The 22,574-nt window shown below is 23.3% G+C and overlaps 2 protein-coding genes across 2 annotated transcripts; both read left to right on the top strand.

Moving 5' to 3' along the window:
- Nucleotides 1-8,526: 8,526 nt before the first annotated feature.
- On the top strand, nt 8,527-16,271 carry LOC145836168 (uncharacterized). The gene is made up of 7 exons (XM_082943981.1): nt 8,527-8,632; nt 8,694-8,732; nt 9,165-9,332; nt 9,667-9,756; nt 10,118-10,369; nt 14,796-14,837; nt 15,670-16,271. Exons 1-7 carry the CDS (start codon nt 8,581-8,583, stop codon nt 15,732-15,734), a joined length of 708 nt encoding a protein of 235 aa, XP_082800107.1. The 5' UTR covers nt 8,527-8,580; the 3' UTR covers nt 15,735-16,271.
- Nucleotides 16,272-18,260: 1,989 nt separating this feature from the next.
- Nucleotides 18,261-20,864, top strand: LOC145837055 (uncharacterized). The gene is made up of 5 exons (XM_082944821.1): nt 18,261-18,379; nt 18,488-18,550; nt 19,083-19,139; nt 19,567-19,617; nt 20,246-20,864. Exons 1-5 carry the CDS (start codon nt 18,340-18,342, stop codon nt 20,692-20,694), a joined length of 660 nt encoding a protein of 219 aa, XP_082800947.1. The 5' UTR covers nt 18,261-18,339; the 3' UTR covers nt 20,695-20,864.
- The last annotated feature ends 1,710 nt before the right edge of the window (nt 20,865-22,574 follow it).

The raw sequence follows: 22,574 nt of genomic DNA, 5'->3' as shown, positions 1-22,574 counted from the left end.
CTAGCCTTGTTTTGCTAAAAATTGCTAAAATTGTTTACAAACAATATTTTCATAAAAGAGACTTGTTAAACTTTAAAACAAACAAATAAAGATGTTTTATTTTTCATTTAAATTTACTTACTTTATATTTCGATTAATTAGTCTTATTTACGTAAATAGAAGCTCTTTTAAAAACAAAGTAGCCATAAAACTGCCTAAAAAATCTAATTGTACAAATTTTATATACTTATTTACTTATTTGCTACATTACTTTTAATACGATTAAACTAACTAAAATTCCCAATTTGAAAGTTGTAGTAGTATACTTTACTCGTTATAAAAAAAATAGTTTTGTTGTAGTAAGTATTATTATTTCAAAGAAAAATTTTGATTTTCACTTTAAAGTTAGTGAATTAAAAATAGTCTTATTTTGAGTGTTAAAAACTAAGTTAATTGGATTTTTTTTAACTATAATTTATTATTTTAATTTTATATCAGTTTAATACAAAAAAACAAAGTATAGCTAAAGACCTTAACAAAAATTTTTATTTAGTTTAAAATACTTTTACTCGTAAAAAAAGTATTTAAGAAAATAAAGTTAAAGTTCTGTTTGTTATATAAAAAATTTTCATTTATGGTTAAACAGATGACAATAAACTCTTAGGTCTAAACAATTTAACCAAGATCTTATACGAAATTAAGCATTTAAACTAAACTTTTTGTTTAAGTTTAGTTAAATTTTATAAATACAAGTGCTAACACAAAAAGTAAAAAGTTTAAGGATAAAAAGCTTTATGTAAGTTTAAAGTAGAGTTTTCTAAACTCTTTGTCATAAGTACACCCCTTGGTAGAATTTTAAATATAAACGGCCCCTACTAGATGCTCTAAAGAAAATAAGTGTCCCCTTTTATGAGTTGTTCAACCATTCATTTTTTTGCCACCTTACTAATTAACACACCTTGACAGCCAAAATCGTTTCCAAAGGGACAATATCGCTGTCTTCGGTAAAGATTGTCATAAAAACTTATCTTTTTCTATATTTTGTATGAGCAAAATGGGCATTGTCGTTCAAATCTTACATCAGAATTAAACATTGAAAAGCAAGCTAGAATGTGAAAGTTCTATGATTGTAGTTTTTGTTTGAAAAACGCCCCTTTAACTAGTTATTACTTTCCGATTACTAAAACGATATCACCCCTTTCGGAAACCCTGGTTTTGAGAGATGCATTTCAAAGAAAGGTGAAACATTGAAACATAAGTTCAAACATGACTTAGTATAGTTATACAATAACAAGCTTTATACGTTGAACTTTCTACTTTAACATTTTATCCATGCACTTAAACTTAAAATATTATATATTGTCCTTAAAACATCACATTTAACACACTACTTAATAGAAATAATGAAGACAACATGTTAGTTTTTATCACGCTTTTAAACGTTGATTTATTTTGTCAGAAATTAAATAAAACATTGCACAACAATAACGAACTGTGTGTATACATTGTTTTGTAATAACACTTCTTAGTGGTTTTTACGCTTTAGAAGAATTATTTTACAAGTTTTAAGTACAGTTTAAGCACTTTATAGTTTTACTGGTTTTTTTAAGCTGTACTAATTTTTATTTGAAAACACATGTTTTTCAATTAAGGTTAGAGTTGTAAAATCTTACAAATAATGATTTTTCAAAAATGCCAGCTTAAAAAACTTACAATTTTTTTTTGTTTTAGGAATTATCGTTAAAAATTTCTAAACTTTTATAAAAGGCTTAAAACTTATTAAGCTTTTAGTTTATTAGATTTTAAAATTAGTAAGTTGAAATAAAAACTTAATTTAATGAAACATACAAAGTTTGAGTATGACGTTTTAAATGTTGAGTCTAATGATAACTATTTTAATTTAATTGTCATTAACAATTGTAGTTTATCATTACAATTAAACCATGAGAAAAAGTGGATTAACTTTTTATTTAAATGTGCTTAAACTCTTAGTTTGAGACCAAATAAATGTACAGTGGTTCAACAGTACTTTTAAGTTTTTCAAATTTATTTTAAACAACTTGCTTCATGTTTCATACATTAACAATTCACTTTAAATAAAACATTCATTATTTTGTAAATCAGCTTATAAAACATTTAGCTACCAATATTAAATGGTAAATATAGCAATTAAATCTAACCATAATCAATTTTATATGTTTTAATTATGGTAAAAGTTCTTTATATTTATTATTGTGTAAATAAAACACTTTAGTTTTAGACAAACTTGCCGTTTTTTTAGCTACAATAATTGTTAAGTTTATCTATTACACTTTTATGTATATTTATAGTACTAAACATTTTGTGATTGTACTGCGGTTGAGTTTTAGATTTTAGTGTTTACAAACTGAAATGACTATTTTATTATTAGCGTAGTAAATACTGATAGATAGTTTAAAAAATTACTTTGAGTTTTACAAAAAGTTTTAATTGAAGTTGAAGTAGGTTGAATTATATCCCTCGTAAATAAGAAATAGTATATTTTTTTATTACTATTAAATTTTTGTAAAAAACTTACAACAAATATAAGTAGTGTGTTAAATGTGATGTTTTAAGGACAATATATAATATTTTAAGTTTAAGTGCATGGATAAAATGTTAAAGTAGAAAGTTCAACGTATAAAGCTTGTTATTGTATAACTATACTAAGTCATGTTTGAACTTATGTTTCAATGTTTCACCTTTCTTTGAAATGCATCTCTCAAAACCAGGGTTTCCGAAAGGGGTGATATCGTTTTAGTAATCGGAAAGTAATAACTAGTTAAACTAACTTAAAACTTCATAAGACATAGTAAGTACTAAAAAATAACTTTTATTAAAACTCTTAACTTTTTCTGAACTTAAAGTATAAAAATAATTTGAAGATTTAAAAATTATTAATTTAATGTTAATTAATGTATATTATAGTGTAACAATATAAGTATGTATATATTTATTTATCTACTAACTATTTTAATGAACTAATTGTTTATCAAAATAGTGAAACATTTGTAGTAAAATGTTGTGTATGTATTAGTATATTAGTATATATTTATATAAAATTAAAGACTTTTTTTGTCTCTATCAAACAAATGTTCTGAAATTTTTTAAATATCATTTTCCTACAAAACTATTTGAAAGCCTTTTAAGTGGGCTCTGCAGAAAGTGATTAAGTTTAAATTATCACCTTATCTACTATATATATATATATATATATATATATATATATATATGTAAATTACATATGTGAAAATATGTCAAAAAATTAAAATTTGATTTTAATTCAACCATTTTCAAGTATTTAATTTTGTTTTTTATTTGGAAAGTTCCTCAAATGATATGCTCTGATACTTGTGTTATACTATTAAAAGTTTAGTATCATTACAAAATTAAAGTTTTTATAAACAGTATAAAAAAAGTTTTTCACTTTCAAACTTGAGTATGTTTTTCTTGCACACGTGATGGATTAAAAGTGTTTCGCTTGTCAATAACGATTAAGAAAATTGAATATTTTCAACATACTATGAAGGAAAGTTTTGATTGTTGAAAAAATATGTAAAACATACTTCAAACGTGAATAATAACCATATATACATAATTACCTATTGTATTTTTTAGTTTTTCTTTGAATTTAATTCAACTAATATTTCACTTGTTTAAATTCGTAGGAAAATTTTTTTTTAAGTATAGTTATTTATAGAAAAAATACGTTATGCATTTTATTCGTCTAACTAAGATTTCAGTTCTGTTTTTTTATTAATTTGATAAATAAGATTTATTATTTATATAAAAGTAAGAACTGCTCAATAAAAGCTAGTACTTCGCAAATAATTGTTATTTTTATATTATGATGAATTCGTCAAGATTAAGTTTTGTTACTACTATTGTAACGAAGTTATTAAAGTTTCATAAAATGTTAATATCTATCGAATAAGGTTTTATTGATACAATAAAAGCGATACAAAACTTAAATTTTTTCTTTAACCAAAACTTTTTTTTAAATTTCTTTTGTTGAAACAGTTAGTTGAAACGTAAACTTATACTAAACCGTTTTTTAACTTAGAAAACTTAAATAATACTTTTTATTCACACTATGAATCAGATACATGTATAAAGTCCTTATATTAACTTGCTTATAGGTATAATTGCGTTTGCTTTACAAAAGTTTTAATACTTGAACATATATAAGTAGAAGATATAGTTTTTTGCTGTATTTATTTTAAATTATTCACTGCTACTTCATGTTTACAAAACTTGTACTTACGACAAAAACTCTAGTTATAAACGTTCTTGCTACTTATTTTATCAGGTTTAATATCTATCAGGTATAAAAAAGATAGTTAGTTAAGTTATTTAAATTATCGTTTTAACAAAAACTACTTTTTGACGTAAATTCACAAAAAGATTTAAATTATTTCGTTAGAAGTTGATTACATATTTCAGTTCAAAACTAAATGAAATAAAAAACAAACAATAGTAAAATTAATTTTAAAAAATCTAGCTGAAATTTATAGCTGTTTCCTGATGAAACCTACATTTTTAGATTTTATATTTTAGCATAAAAACAAAACTAAGGTGCTTGATAATATAGATCGAATCATCTAATTTTAAAAAAGAAATAAATGTTTATCTTAGATACTAACTAAAACGTTACGATTAGATTTTTCAATTTTTACTATAAAAATGTTTTAAAGCGTTTTAAAACAAACAAAAAATATACTAAGAAAATTTTCAGAATGCATTTAAAAGCTGTCAAGTAATACATATGTTACTTCAAAACATTATTAGCAGCCTTATTTACTTGATTATTAATATTCTATGACAAAATTATTCAAAATCTATAAACAATAGTACGTCAACACTAAATTTAAATGTGTAACTTAGTTTGTTTATTTGATGTTATCAAAATTATGTTATAGTTTTAAATGAAACTACAACAAACTAATCTTTGAAAGTATCAAAACAATTTTATTTAAAAGCTAAAAATGATACAGAGTAGACTTTTTTTCTTACTGATCACTTTTGAAAATTTTCAACAGTTGAAACAAAAAATAATTTCATAATAGTAAAGTGTTTTAAACACTTATGTTTTAGACAAGCATTGAAGATATATTTTTATTTATAAATATGCTTTATTCTTAAACATACTTATACTTTAAGTATACTTCAAAATATTTAAAAACTTTACTTAAAAGCTGAAGTGTATTACGTTGAATTTGTTAGACTAACATTATGTAATGTTGTTTAGAAAAATATGTTTAAAAAACAAAGCTAAATGGTTTTTAAAAACCTATACAAGAGCAGATAAAATCTATCACAATTTTGTTACTTAAACTGTTTAAACTTTATGATGGTTTATTAATTATTTATAATAACTTCACATATAGGAATATTTTATAAAAACTTTACGTCTTTAGATGTTCACAGTAAAATACAAAGTATTAAAATCATGTATTGTTTAAATAAATAATTTAAAAACACTTTTTCAAATTTATCTTAGTAGGCCTTATTTAGTTTCCGTATATAAAAATTTTAAAATTTTAGTATCACTTGGTGCGATTAATATATGTATATAATAAGTAAAATATTTATACAAATTTTCTTCAAACTTGTGGTTGATTCAACCATTATTTTATTTTAGTTTGAAAAACTAATCTTTTGGTGCTGCAATTTAATTCTGTTTAGTACAAAATCAACCTCTCTAAGTTAGTTTTAAAATGTACTTTAAAATTATAATTATACTTAGTTTGTTTTTAATGTTTTTTGTTCCTACATGTCTTTTTACTAGTAAAAATTTTAACTTTTAGAAATAATGCTTCTACATTTATTACTAAACATTAAATAATATTCTTAATGATTAAAAGTTGAAAATAGTACAGCTGAGGTGAATTTGTTCGTAAATACATTTAAACTTCTTTTTATTTTTGTTTACTAGTCTAAAGTTAACTTTAATTAGTTAAAGTTTATATAGTTATTCTAAGTTAAACAAAAAAAAATCTATATTTAAATATAAAAAGTAGTATTTAAATTATCGACGTCAAACAACAGAAGCAGTTATTATTGACTACCGTTTTATGAAATCATGTAAACAAAACATACCGACCCACGCCTAAAAACTCATAATAAGCTCTAAAATTTTTGTTATAATACGAGAAATACTTAAAGTAATGTGCACATGATTAAAATCTTGCTTAAATATTTTTAGATCAAAACTTTTTATTTCCAAGAGCTTTGAAACTTGTTTTGTTTATGCTAAGGATAAATATATTTTAAAAATAGTTCTCTAGATGGTACCGGAATAAATAAAACTATTTCCGTACCATAAGAAACCATCTTATTGCTTGAATAGTATATTATTCTATAATTTGTTAAGATGTTTGAAACTTTATATTTAAAATTAACACATTAAAATATAAACAATAGAAAAATTTGAACACTAGATTATATCGGTGAAACGAAAAGTTGTATTTAAAAACTATAAAAAATTTAAGGAAGAGTTACTATTTTTAATTTCGAAACATATTAATTGACTTTAAAGTTAAACCAAAGTGTGTTTTAGAAAATATGCATAAAAATTTTTACTTAAAATAATTAAAAGAGAATTTTATAACAAAAAAGTGCTTTTTTAATTTAAAAAATTTACCATTCTAAATACAGATTATACACAAATTTAACCCAAGTTATATTTTAGAATTATTTATAAGACATAAACAAACTAATAAGTATAAAAAGTTACAACTAACTTTTTATATAAAAAACTAATAACTAATCAGTTTGAAATAATGTTAGTTTTATAGAGTGTAAAAATTCTAAACCTAGTAAGCAACTTTTCAAATCGTAAAAGCTTAAAGTTACTTAATCTTAAAAATTCTTCATTTGTCATTGAAAATTTAAGGTTTTTTTTTTTATTAAGTTAATAAGTAAGACTGTTGCTTTTTAAAATCTATTTATAACACCATCGAACTTCTAAGTACATATACTAATTCTTAAAAACTAAAAAAAACATGTTCAATACATTAACATATTTTTAAAGGCTCTTTAAAACCAATATAAAAGCTTATCTTAAAACAATTTTGTAATTTTTAGATCATTAATTTAAAATTATTCTTAAACTGAAAAAGATAGTAAAAAAGCCGCATGGAAAACTTGCAGCAAATACGAAACCCTTAAGTAGTACTTGTGGTAACCTTTTTTGGCACAAACTTTTTAAATATAATTTATTTGACAAATGTATTCTTTCTAAACTAGCAAGTCGCGTGTTAGAAGGGGTAAAGTTTCTAAAAATACCATCGCTCCGTCATTTTTGACATCGTTTTAAAGTTGAAACACTTTGACTTTTGAATGTTTTAATTAAAACGGGATTAGGTTCATTAAATCTTCCTAATGTGTTTAGGAATTGGTCAAATTTTAAACTTTAAATTAAAGTTTTTAAACTTGAAGTTATACATTTTTAATTGAACAAAAGATAATTTTTACTCTGACGTAATCTAGTAATACAAATTTTATTTATAACTTTAAAGTTAAAGAGTCTTATTTTAATATTTTTCCTTAAAAAACGAAATTTTTACTGCCTGAAGAAAAATAAATTGTTTACGTATCTGATTATTCGCCTTGTTATCTAAACAGGTTAGAATTATCTTACTGTTTTTAAACTATTACTTAAACTAGTAAGGATTGGTTATAACAAGAATTAACTTTTATAAAAAACTATACAATGTATAAATGGTTTTTAATAGATTATAACTTAAATTTGTTTATTTTAGATTGTTATACCAAATAAAACTTCATCTCAAGTTTTTTTTTGTATTCAGAGAAAACTTTAAGTTCATTGATTTCTAATAAAAAACATCTTTAAATAACTTTAGAATTCTATTAAATATTGATATTTCTATGTCAGAAAGTTCGTTTGTATATCGTTTAAGAAGGTATATTTTATATTTTAAATTGAACAAACTTTATTTACATTAAAGGTTTTAAAGTATACAGAAACATGTAAAAATACTATAACGCTCATTTATTGTCTTTAAACTTTATATTTATATACAAAAATATTTTTAAAACTTTTAAATTTTTTTTATTATTAACAAGTTAAATTATAAATAATTAAACTTTTTAAAATTAGCAAACCATGTGACGAAAGCATGCTGAAAAATCAATGGTAAATTTATACGAGAGAGGATAAAAAAGGAAAAAATTGTATACTTAAACTTCAACATTTTTTGTTTAAACCTAAAAAGTTTTTCTATAAAGTATTGAACCTTTAAACTTTTTTTAGTGAAAATTAGGCTAGTTTTATTTCGTTCCAAACCAATTTCTGATACAAATGACTTTGTAGTTTGGTTACATTAAACCAAGTCATGATAACTTTCAGTTTTAAACGCGAAAATTGTTCTACAAAGAAATGAACTTAAAACTTATCTGTTATTTGTTAAATCAAGCTAGAGTATTTGAATCTATAGTTTAAGCTAGAATAATTGAAACTAGTTTAGTTTGTTTTGATCATACAAATGAACAAGTTTTTTTTTTTGCAGGAGTAACAAAACTACTAACAAACTTTTTATTTTTAATTAATATAAGCTTAACATGAAGACTAAACACTTTTACATAGCTGCTATCACACTGTTTCTAATTATAAGTAAGTTTTTTATTTACTGTTATTCACAATTACACTTTCAAACTATAACTACTTTTTTCAGTATCAAACGAATCCAGACCATTGAGGAAAAGAGAACACCGTTAGTATTAAACAGATTGTAACCAGTACTTTTTTTTGTTTAAATATATTCCAGTAAAAGATTTATTGTTACTAAAAGTACTTTAAAGCAAGTTGGTATATAGATTAAAACAGGTCACAATTATATTCAAATCTTTTTCTAAATATTTAGTGTTAACAGTCAAAATATTTGGTCGTTTAGTTTATAAATATTTTTCATTTGTTTAGATTTTATACTTAAAAATAAATATATACATTTAAATACGTTTTTAAATAATAAAGTTATAACAAGACTTTATAAACTAAAAAAAACAAAACGTAAATAACAACAACGGTAGCAAAAGAGCCAAAACCTTAAAATATCGTTAATAATAAAATATAAAAATAAATAGTATTTTTTAGTGAATATTTTTTACTGTTGTAAACTTCATTGTTTTAATTATACTTATTGCAGGTCGATTACGAAAACGCTTTTCAAATCCACTTTTAGTTCGCTACAACGTGCAAAGAAAATACAACGATGTGCCACCAAAAATAGAGCACAAACTAAATCTACACAGAAACGAGATTATGGAGAACATTGATAGTATCAACAGCATTGTTAACAAAAATTTAGATAAAGGTAATAGTTTAAAAAGTAAACTACACTCTAATTTTATTGTGTTTTTTTAATTTTAGTGTTCTGACTATTACAAATAAAACTTTATTTCATGCATAAAACTTGAAAAACTAGCGAGAAATAGTATTTTAAAAGTATTTTTCTTCGCTTTAAATTAAAATTAGTTTGTTAAATTTAGTTTACTCTAATTAATACTTACGTTTACACAAAACGAAAATTTTACCTTAAAGTTATGAGAAAAGTTTAATAATTATCTTTTGAAAAATTAAGACGTGTAATAGTTCAACTGAAATACTTCTATATTATTATTAAAAGCATTCTTAAATAAATAAAACAGATGAGAAAATATATGCTGAAGTTAAATTGAACTTCGAAAATCCTAATTTTAGAGTACAAGCTTATTTTACTGAAGATTTGAACGGTCAAGGTTGGTTAAGTTTTGTTTGAAAATAAATGTTTTTAAATCACGGTATTGTTTTTCTTTTGTATATTCTAGTCTGTGACGTATACTCATTACTATTTAATCCTTGTATATGTTGCCAGATTTTACAAAAAGACTTATATAAAAAAGGTAAATTAAAACAACTAAAGTATTATTTAAAACATAAATAACTCAATAAATAAAAATTAAACTAATTAGATTTAATCAAGCAATGTTTACTAAACTAATTATACTAATTAATATTAGTCATAAAATTTTGTATTTATAAATGTAAACACAACCGTTTTATACATTATCTAATATAATTTGTTAAAACACTATACTTTTATAATTCTTATTCTTGTAGTCAAAGTTCCTGCTGTTGGGTTAACACCAGAAAATGCACAAGAAGTTACGGATTCAGATGAACTGGATGTAATTCCCGATGTATCTGACACGGAAGAACCAACCACAAACACTCCTGATGTCACTTTTACTGATGAGCAGCAAATGACAATAACTCCTGATGTTGACAAACATGTTTATTCTACCGAAAGTGCGACACCAGCAGTTGAAACGACCGATGACGATGAATTCGCAACGTCGTCTGGAGATGGAGGTTCGTTTGCAATTTCTGATTAGTTGCCAACAACATTATGGTAAAAAATAAGCTCTAAAAATAATGAATAATTATTTTCAATAGTTTTGTCGGTGAAAATTTTTGGTTTGCCTTAGATTAATCTGAAAAAAATTGTTAAATTATTTCACTTAAGTAATTATCGAAAGCTTTTTTATAAATCTAGAAAGTAAACTCTTGTTGCTTGTAAAACTTAATTTTCTCATTTAAGCAGATTAATGGTTTGCATTTAAAACTATTTCTATGTTTCATTTTATACAAAGTAGCCTGGAATTTTTTCCTTATTCATAATTTCAAATAACCTAAATAATTTAAAAAAAAGATTTACTTTGTCTACAAATCACAGACAATACACTTCAGCAACTAATTGCTTTACAATAGTTAATCGCTTATGTATTTTTTTTTATAAAATATTGAGTAAGATACTTCTGATGATTGTCATACACTTTTTGTAATATACACTTTATGAACTAAATAATCATTAGTAGAAAAGTCTTGATTTTTTTTATTCAAGTGTACTAAATATATTAACACTTTTAGTTATAAGATTAAGATCATTTATGTGATTAAAGTTTTTTAAATAAGAAACATCAAAACTAATCTTATAAGAAGCTAAAAATGACAGATATAACTATTTTTTATCACTTTTTATATAAACTATACATATACTTCATAGCTTCATACTAAACCAAAGGTTTAACTGTTTTTAAGCTGTTGCAAACTGTTTAAAAGCTATTTAAAATAAGTTATAATATTAGTATTTTTAATGGAACTATTAAACCAATAATTCATTTTAATGAGTTTTTAAGATTTTTCATAAACATGAAGTCTGTTTTGAACAAACGTTTAGAAATTTTGCTTAACTAATATCTTAAAATGCAGTTTAATCATTTTAATCTAAAAAACTCTATAATGTCTATCTTATGTAAGGTTTTTCTATCACGTATTATTTTTGTGGGAGAGCATAATTAAGGGTTTTTAAAAATTACAAAATTACGGGTACTAAAGAGATTAAAACTTGGTTTCTTATGTAAATTTATTTTGTATTAAATATCTTAAGGTTTTAGCTACAGGTGTAAGTTAAAGTTTTGGTCTATAATAATAAAAAATAGGGTAGAAATTTAAATTGAAAACTAATTCGCGGTTACAAATGCATATTAAAATTAAAATTCTTTTATGATTGACTTATATGCAAAATATTCATTCTTGTAAACGGTTTTAAACTATGTTATGTTTCAGCTATAAACAAAAAACATAACAGAAAAACACCTATAGTTTAAGAAACAAATATTAAACGCCAAATACTACTTTTGCCTACATTTCGTAATTTATAAACTGATCAATTTAAAGACTTTTGATTAAAATTAAAATAAAATTTTGATTTAACTTTTTTTTCTCCAAATTAGTACACATTTTTAAAAGCAGGTCATACCATATCACAGAAAATTTTTAAAAATAGTCGAAATATAAAAATATTTATAGTAACAAGAATCATTAAAGTATTCATCACAGTTTTTCTTGAGAAATGAGGTACTTATATTTTTTTTCTTTATAATTGAAAAATTTATTGCGAAACACAAAATCCATTGAAAAAACATCAAAAGACAAAACGTGATCTTTATTAGAAATGTGCATTTTATCTTCTTTTGACGCATTATTACATCCTGTCTAAATCCAAATCTTTTAACACTTTCCTTCTACATTTAGCGGAAATATTAAACAAGATTTTCGTAGTTGCTATTAATCATGATAAGGTTACTGCCATTAATTTAGAACCTATATTTAGTACAGATGACTTTTGTGATACTGTATACTTTGTTTCTAGAATTTTTAATGCTAAATTTGTAAACAATCTTTTTTTATTTATACTTATATTTTATTATAGATGGTATTTAAAGATACAGTGCTAATATTTTATTTCTCGTGAATAAAACTTAATACAACAAAACTTTCTGTAATAATAAACGTTTATTAGTTCAAACTCTTAGGAACTTTGTAAAAACACAACTCTAAGTGATAGTAGTTGTTTTCAATTACTTTCGTTTGTTCCTAATTAAAATACAAGTTTTGCTAAAACTATAATAAAATAAATACCTTCGTACACCAAAAGTGTGTTTGCATTTTTATTTAAAACATTTGCTTTAAATAAATAAGAATTTACTCACCAGTGGCTTATTTAAGTATCAAAAGTAAGTATTTTTTGTTCACTTGAACTACTAAAAAGTTTTTAGATGCACTTTCATTAACTTTTAGTAAATAAAGGTAAATTAAATCTATATTCTTTAATCTATTTTTATGACTTCAAGCTGTAATAAAATTCACAAAAAGAATTTAGAAACTTATGTTTCTATTAAAGCTGTGTTTAAAGATTAATCTTTTAAAATACTTTTTTTCGCCGTAAAAGTACTTTATACTATCAGACAAAAAGAGAATAATTTTAGTGGATTTTTTACATGGCATTAGGAAATTCAATTGTTAATAATACAAATTTATAATCTAAAAAATGCGAACTGCCCTGATTAAATTTGTTATTTTAAGTGCGTAATTTTGATTTCAAGTTATGTTTCTTAATGACTAGTAATAATAATGTGTACTTTGTTTCAAACATCAACTTAGTAAAAAGACATTAAAAACCAAATCCCCTTATGTGCGTAGGATAAAAGTACATTAAGCGTATCAGGTATTGAAATCAATTATAATGGTAGCTAAATACGAAATATTACATGATGAGCAGCAAAGGTTTAAAGGTAGAACAATTATATTACTGTCATTCAAAGAGAGCCGCAGATGGCTATCGCACGACTTTTAAACCAGTGACGTAACTTTAACCTGTTAAACTGAAAGTTTAAAGCTTGCTACATATGTTTTACCGCTCGCAAAGTCTTTTTTAAACGTGAATAAAGTACATTTTTTATTACATTGATCACTTGCAGTTTATGGTGACTGAGAATATAAAAATAGTTTTCTTAAGTTCAGAACACGTTCATTTGAAAGCAATTTACAAAGTTGCAATTACGTATTCTCTTAAAACTGGAATTAAACTGATCCATCTTATTTTTGATCATGTGTGAGAATTTAAGTTACTTTGAATAAATTTCTAAAGTTTAAGGTGTCAGATTAATTTTTTATCTTTCCTCGACTTACACCTTTGGATAAACTTTGCGGTTGTTTTTTGGGTGGTATACAACTTTCTGAGCGATTAAAGTTTTATGCCATGTTTTATTGATCACTCTAAATCGCTTTTAAGTTTAAAATCATTAAAGTAATTGTTTTTCTTCACGTTTGCTTATGATTCGTTCACATAGCTTATGCTGTGTTGAAAGTGAAAACAGTTAAGCCTTTTTTTTGTAATAATTTAATTTTTATAAAAAAATTTTTGCAAGCTTTATAGATATACTTTTTAGAGTTGGTACATAGTAAAACACTAGGCTATGTTTATTAGATATCTAAATGTGATCTAAATAACTAGTGTACAGAACTTTGAAGTTTAAAAGTCTACAATACTTAACTTAATTTATGTTAAGTTAAATAACAAAATAACTTGTTACAACTATAATTATGTTGTTGTATTTTGATTTTAATAAGAACTTATAAGTTATTACGAAAATAAAGAAACAGTATAGTCAAAATATTTTTATTTACATAAAACAGGTTTCCTTAAAAAAAATCAAATAGCTTCTATTTTAGTCAAATCGAAAACATAAATACAAGTTTCAATAAATTTAAACCCATTTAGATTATAACTGTTTCCGCATGTTGAATTATTAACCAAATGACTACTGATGAGAATTGCTCGAAATATATCTGGTTTTATTGAAATTGTGTGCCTTGATTTTAATAAAACCAAATACATTTCAAGCAATTCTCATCAGTATTCATTTGGTTAATTATTAAACATGTCGAAACAGTTGTAATCTAAATAGATAAAAATTTATTAAAACTTGTAATAATTTTTTCGATTTGAATAAACTAGAAGCTATTTGATTTTATTTAAGGAAACCAAGCAAAAAGATTTTACTATACTGTTTCTTTATTTTTATAATACTTTATAAGTGTTGTTTTCATTACATTGATTTTTAGTTTTACTATAGATTAATTATAAGGTAAATAAACTTAGATTATTTTTGTTTTTACTAACTGCTTTTGTCTTTCATTAATCTCTTGATTACTTTTTGATTACTTGCTTATTATATAACTTTTTAAATCTTGTTTTTTGTTAGCTTTATACTCTACTGATCAAAATTGCTCGAAATATATCTAGTTTTATTGAAATTAAGTGTCTTGTATATCTTATTGTATAAATACTGGTCACTTATATTCCAGTATTTTGATTTTCTAACAGAAACAAAACATATTTTATATTTTTAATAAATACTCAACTAGAGTGAAACTAAGCAATTTATTTCAGATGTATTCACTTCCACAGAAGAACTTACACTGCCGAAAAAAGGTTAAGAAACAAGAGTTTTTTTTTTTTAATACCTTATACTTTTAATATCTTATACCTTAAATGTTTGAAGCATGTAAAAGTATATAAAGTAAAAACTTTAATATTTAATTGTGTTTTCGCAGGCTTAAATATTTATCTATTGAATTTCTAGTGTTTTAATAATATTAGATAGTTTAATTTTGTTAATGTAAAGTTAAAATGCTATTGATAAAGTTCCAGCAATGTATTCAATTAAAACGTTTTTTAATTTTTTTACTCCCTATCACGTAGCATAAGTGATTAAATGCTAAATTTTGTCTGACCTCGAATTATCTTTTTTAACCTTAGCCATACAGTTAGTAATTTTTTAGTCTTCTTTCTACAAAAATTTCACTTCATGTTTGTTACAAATGCACATTTCCTACCATTTATCATTGTTTTATAAATTGAATGTGATTTATTCAATAATGGAATGTATACAAGATTTTAGCACTGATTTTTAATTGAATCTTTCAATGTTTTAAATAAAAAATTTAAAATATATGGACTAGTAAAAAATCAATAAATCTTTAGTAAAATTTGTTCTTTTAGAAAACTACTTAACAATACAATATTTGAAACAACCTGATTAAAATTATGAAACTCAAAAACTAAAACAGTAAAGTTTTGTAATAAAAGATTACTAGTATTATTACTTTTAAATTGTTACTTGTAAAATATTCTCAAGTTAGTAAGTTTTTTTTTTACTTTTTTAGTTTGTAGAACTTTCTAGTTTAACTTTTAAAAATGTTTTTTTCTTGATTTTATTTCTGCATGAATAGTTGATTAGAATTAAACAAACTGAACTTTTCAGAATCAACTCACTTTTTTGAAACTGAAATCATAACACCCAAGCGCATATACAACCTACTACAATAATCACTGTCAATTGATTTTTAGAAGATGTTTTCTTGCTTATTGATTGTTTTAAAGCATTCGTATTCTGAAGTTTGTAAGCTATTCAGTTTCTTTTAAAATTTCATGAGTTTAAAAGATGTTTTATAGAATTTAGAATTATTTTGAAGTCTAAAAATACTAGTAAAAAAGTTATTAAACTATTTTTTTTAATTGAAATTTAGAAAAATTGAAAAAAGTTGTACTATTGTTTTGAATATTGAAACTTAACTTTAGGTCTAAAAAATTTTCTTAGAAAAGTTATTTTAACAAATGTTATGTTTAAAGTATTAAACAAACATATTTTTGATCAATATAAAGTGCTAATATATAAATTTGTAAAAAAATTTAAGTTTAAGTTTCGTGATTCCTTGCAGCCATACATCTTTTTAGACGTTAAAGTTTGTATTGATATAACTCAGAAAACTTAATAGCTCTTGCTCAGATACTATACTTTTTTTAACTTCATTTAAAGAACAAGCTGAAACAACATTCTTTTTGTAAAACAACTTGTAAATTAAACCTGACTAGTTAACTTTTAATTATAAAAAAGTATCGAATTGTATCTTTATGTTTAGTTATCAATAAATTATTTTCTTCAAAATTTGTCATGTAATCTTTGTAGTTAACAAACTGAACACTTGCTTTCACTTTTTTATTCAAATCAGTAAAAATTTTTGACAAAAAACACGTAAGTCTTAATTTAAGTATTATTTAATTACTTTACTATAAAAGCGTAGGTTGAGTTAAATTTATATTAGAAAGTAGCTTTTTTAATTTTTGAGAAAGTATGAAGTATTTTATAAGTGGATCAAAAATATCAACGAATGCAAGTTTAGTTCAGAAAACTTTGTTAGCTACTTAACTTTTAGTTTGTTTATACTTGGCATTTTTACCAAGTATTTTAACATAAGCAATTTAAAAAAATCAATTATTTGAAACATAAGAAACATTTTATTAACTTTAATCAAAACTTTAGATTTAGTATATGTAGTAACAGAAATAAAATAAGCTGAATCACATGAGCACCATGGATGATGCACCCAACACTCAGCTTACTTCAAAATAGTTAGGATCCATCAAATAAATGGTATACTATCAAAATCCACCCGCGTTCAAAACCCTTCCGATTTTATTTATATTTTTTAAAATATTAACTTATTTCATATATATTTTATTTTTTTTATTAATTTTTCACTATCACTGTTACCTCTAACCCTTAATCTCGATCGGTAAGCAGTTCTCAAATTTGTCTGGGTGGATTTTGATCGGGTGGTTTTTGATCGCAGGTGGATTTTGAACGTGTCCCCAAAAAAATATAGCCACGATGATCCGGTGTTCTTGGCTTTGCAGATAATAGCTGGAAACGTTACTACTTAAAAAAAGATTTCAATAAAATAATAAGCTATGTTAATTGATAATAAAGTAAGTAAGTACGAAACTTTATGATATTTTTCACCTTCACCTGAAACTTAATTACTTAATGTTTTGTATTGTTAACACAAATAAAAAAAAAAGGTTGTCAACAACTATTTTTTATAATAAAACCTCATAACGCAAAGTAATAAAATGATAACTTATCTATCTATTTTGCTTAATTATTTTTTTACATTAAATTTGATTGGTTTACGTTTTCTGAACTTAACTGTTGAAAGCATTTTAGAAAACTTAGACCAATCAAATTAGTTTTAAAAATATTTTGCTAAACAGATAGATAAGCTATCATTTTTTACTTTGCGCTATCAGGTTTTCTATTATAAAAAATAGTTTTTTGATGTATATGAGAAATATAATGACTTTTCGGAAGAAAAATTCAAACTGATAAACTAACAGTTTTATAAATTTAGTTTTAAGTTACAAAGTAGATTTAGAAAATTTTCAACTTGCAAGAGTACCTTTTAAAATGTTAAAAATATGTATGAAACATACGTCTAGTCTTATAGTTTCTTCCAGTTTTTAACAAAAGTTTAGTTGCATTTTAAACTATTATTAGTTCCAAAAAAAGTAATTTAAGGCAATTGTTTACTTAAAACAATTTTCAATGAACAAACTTGTTTCCGTCGTAGAACAAGTTGATTTGTTTATATAATTAGAAGCTATCACTGTGTTTTTGTATTTCATCTCAGACAATGTGAAACAGTTTGTATCAATGTTTTATAAGTTAATTTAAAAATCTAGTGACAAGACATAGTTTTTTTAATTTTTTTAAGCTAAACATCAATAGCCAGTTTGCATTAATACTTTTTATATACGTAACTTTTATTACAAACAAGGTTTCGTTAATCATACAACTATAAAAGGCTTACAAAGTAAGTGAAAATATATCAAGTATAGTTTCTACATAACTTATGATTTTGTTATTTTTCAAACTATCTGTTATTAAAAGTTATTAAGTTTTATCTTTTAATATATTTCATTTTACTAAAACTAAATTTTAAAGCTTATCATATTTTTTTAGGCTTAATTTTGAAAATTTGAAATATATCTTTATTCAAAAGCTTTTGTAATGCAATTTAGTATAAAAATTAGATTCAATTTCGATAACTATATAAATTTTAGTTGATTTACAGAGAGTTACCATACGTCTTCTATGCCGGCATTAACTTCAAGTCGAACAAGTACTCATACTAGTAAGACAGCTTTTTTTTAGATATTTTATTTGACATATTGGATAAAATAGTAAACTAGGTTGTTTTTATTTATTTTATAATATAAGTAGGTAATTAGTTTTTTTGCAGCAGGTACTCACACAGCATCGACAAAGGCAATGTTGACTACCAATCAACCGAAAACTTATACAAGTAAAAACACATCTCTACCCAATTTTTTTTTATGCGTTATAGGCTGCAACTTCAAATTTTTCTTAATTTCTTTGTAATGTTTCTTAATTGTAAAAATTACACTAATAAAAGATACATACTAAATACCAACACAAACAATTTTGACTGTAACTCATTCTAGCTCTTATAAATACGTAGTATAACGAAAACTGGAACAAATATAACTTTTTATAAAAGTAAGTGGACATAAGTATAGTACTAAAATGTTTTAAAACACTTTAAAGTCTAAATTTACTTAAACTATCATTATTTGAGTACTACAGTTTTTTCAAAAGTAATTTACGACCACATTTGTAAACATTATTTATAAGAATACTTAGTATGACTTATTTTTCAAAAGTTGATTATAATCTTTGAAACACGAAGGAGAGCTGTCCCGTAAGAAAAGGTTTGCCGACCCTTTAAATCAAAGTTCAAATAGATATGCTAAAAAGATAAAATTGAGTTTTTATTTAGTAGGAAAGTTAGCTATTTATAAAAAAAAAATTTACAGAAATGTACCAAGCTTCTAAAACAACACTGACACCTAGTATACCAGTCACCGTTACAGGTAAGGTTGTTTAGACTTGTTCGAACTTATTATAATTTTAATAACAAATTTGTATAAAACTAAAAACGTGATTACCATATATATTGTTAGCTTCTATTATATAACTTTTATTTTATTTAAAAAAGTGCGACAAAGTACAAGTTTTGATAAATTATATTGTTAGCATCATTTTACTATAAATGTAAAAAAATGTTATGTTTTATTTTTATTAAGACAAATTAGTAATACCTAAAATGACAAAATAAAGACAGTATAATTTTATGCTATACACTTCGAGAATAACAAATTTAAAATAAATTTGTGTTTTTATTAATTCTGAAGTAAATCTTGTTTAATACTTTACGAGGATTATAGTTTACGTAAAAAAAAAGTCATTTTTACTTAAAGTAAACAAGTAGAAAAAAAAACATTTAAACATTGTTTTTAGAAAGTACTAAAGAATCTATAGAAGGATCTAGCTCTGCTGATTATTGTGATGGTATGAATTTTTATAATATGTCATTATTTTATGCTGTTAAAAGTTAAATATATTAAGTTTGCATTAAATTGACAAGTCTAAGAAAACTGTTAAAATATTCTAAGTGTTATTTTTCGTAAACAAATTTGTTTCTTTTAAAAAAAAATAAATAAAAATAAGATTTAAATAGCAAGCTGTTTCCATCAAACAGAATGTGTTTTTAAGTTTTGATCGTTTCTTTCTACAAAATGTCTAGTAGCAGAAATACTTTAAGCCAGTGTTTTTCAAATTCTGCTAAGCACAGATGTATACTTTAAAAAACACTGCTTTTAACTAAAAAAGTTAATAAAATATCAACTAGTTCTATCATAATTTAAAACTTAATTTAACACTAGTTTGGCTTCAGTTTTTACGTTAAAAAAAAGAATCTGGTTTTCTATCTATTAAATTTACGATTTAAGGTGGTTGTGTTATTGTTTTATACTCTAGTCGTAAACCATTGATAACTTAAGTTATTACTAAACTTTAAAACTGTTAAAACAATCATGTAAAATACTAAATAAAACTTAACTTTTATAGCATATACCTAACTGTTTTGCTTTTATGTTTTCTAATTGATGTAAAGTTTTTAACTAGTTTGTACTTTCAGATGAAGATGATTTTTCTTCAGTGGAAAAAATTCTATCTAAAGCTAGTTCAGATTTAGATTTGTTTGATACAATTAATACTATAGATGTTGGCATAAAAACAAATGGACTTTCTTATCATAATTTAAATTTGGTCAAAAAGCATAATCAAAAAAGACTACATGAAAAAATTCGCAAATCAAAAAGTAATTCCTCAGATTTACAAAAACAGATCAAAAAAGAAAAAGCTGATGCAATAGCTGATTATATCGGTAACAACAATGATTATTTACAAGATTCAATCGATTATAAGTTTGATGTAAGTATACCAAACAAAACAATCAAGCCAATAAAAGATCGAAAATTTCAATCAAACCCTAGCACTGAAAATATAGAATTTAAAGATTACAACAAAGATTTTTTCAAATTTCTTTCTGATTATGACAAAGAAAACCCTCTATATTACTACTAGTATTTAACAATTATTTTGAATTAGCTGTAAGAAAAATGATTTAAAACTTAACGTAAAACTAATGTAAGAAAATTTTACAGATATTCTATAAGTGTGTATATAATACGTACTCAATTATATATTGGCAACAAATCTATAAATGCTTTATTTGTAATACTAGCAGGAAAATAATGTTGTATTTGAGTTTTTACACACACCATACATAAAAGCTGCTTAAGTAATAAACGATTGTTTATTTATTTGTAAATATTAAAAATGTTAGTTTGTTTTATATTGTTGTAGTTCAATAACTTTGTAAGTTTATATTTCATATCTTTGTATAAGCAAAATTTTAATCAGAAAAACTTATATGCTTAACTTTTTAATACTGTACATTTAACTACTATATACATATATATATATAAATTTTACATTTTTTATACAAAAATTTCTATAAGGTTTGTTTAATATGTATAGAAATATTTGCTTAGTTGTTAAACTTTCTCTTTTTTAGGATACATAAATACTTTTTTTTATGAAAATTTATTTTGAGCTTTAATATTGCATCTTTTTTACTACGCAGAAAGAAAAATGTTTGTATTGTCTAATTTTCTGAAAAAGTTTTTATATGTCTGTAAAACATTTAATAGCTTTTTTTAGTTGATATTTATGCATTTACTAACTAAACATCGTAGAGCCACTTCACAGTTTAATCATTTGATAAATAGTTTACATATGCTGTTTATAGTATACAAAGACTTTACTTATTACGTAAAACCTACCTTTTATCTCAATATTTTGTACATATTTTTATTTTAACTTATCTTATGATATTTCGTTATTTATCATACACTTTTAGTTTACTGCAATTGAATAAATATTGAATAAAATAAGTTTAGATTAAACAGCAACATATGCTTATTTACGAAAACTTATATAATAAACTGTAAGGTTTAAGTTACATTATTTTACTAAACCTAAATAAGTATTTCTTTTCTTTTTGATTAGTCTTATCGATGATATAACTGAAAAAAATAAAAGGAAGATTTTGTAAAAAAGTGTCAAATGTTAAATAATAGTTAAAAATTTATCAAAATTCATATACTGCAAAATCTATGTTTAAGTTTTTATTTTATAACCTGTAAACTAATAAGCTAAGATAAATCATTTATTTTATTATATTAGAGTTTTTATAAAACTCAAATAGACTATTTATTCGTACTATATAGCTATGTCAAAGTTTTGTATACGACAAATATTCAGCAGAACAGATTGAAATGAAAAAATATTAAAAACAATTTTTTTATATTAATTTTTCTGAATCTACATACATGTTTGTAAAATTTCAGGTGTCATTTTACAGAAAATCTAGTTGCTCCAAACAAAGGAACATATATTTTTTAAGAATTAATCAAAGTCAAAATCTAATGTTGATTAATAGCTTTTGTATAATCTCTTTTTAATATTCTAAACGCTGTAGGATAAACAGGAAAGGATTTACCGAACATTTTCATTATGAGACTTAAGTTTTAGGGTTTGTGAAAATGTTCACGTTTTTTAATTTTAACATATAAAAATGTATGTATTAAGACTTATTCTTATATTCAGAGACATTGTGGTAGTCATATAAAAGTCTTAAGCTATTTTTAATTTTTAGCTCATTTTTCATAATACATAAACGACTAAACTAGACTAATTACATCTTAATGACCTTAGAAGTATTTCGTATAAATATTTTCCAATTAGACAATAATTTTATTCGTTTGTTCTTATCATAAACAAAAACTGATTTTAAAAGGTTTACGTCAAACAAATAAGTTTTTTTTTAACAGATTTTTTCCACAAAAACAAATATTTATTAGACTCTATTGTTGTAACTTATTGATATTGTAAAAAAATAA

The sequence above is a fragment of the Thalia democratica genome, chromosome 5 (assembly GCF_965202585.1).
Source record: "Thalia democratica chromosome 5, ktThaDemo2.hap1.1, whole genome shotgun sequence".
Classification (NCBI taxonomy): domain Eukaryota; kingdom Metazoa; phylum Chordata; class Thaliacea; order Salpida; family Salpidae; genus Thalia; species Thalia democratica.
The sequence above is the reverse complement of the archived record's forward strand: the minus strand, read 5'-3'. Positions and strand labels throughout refer to the sequence as shown.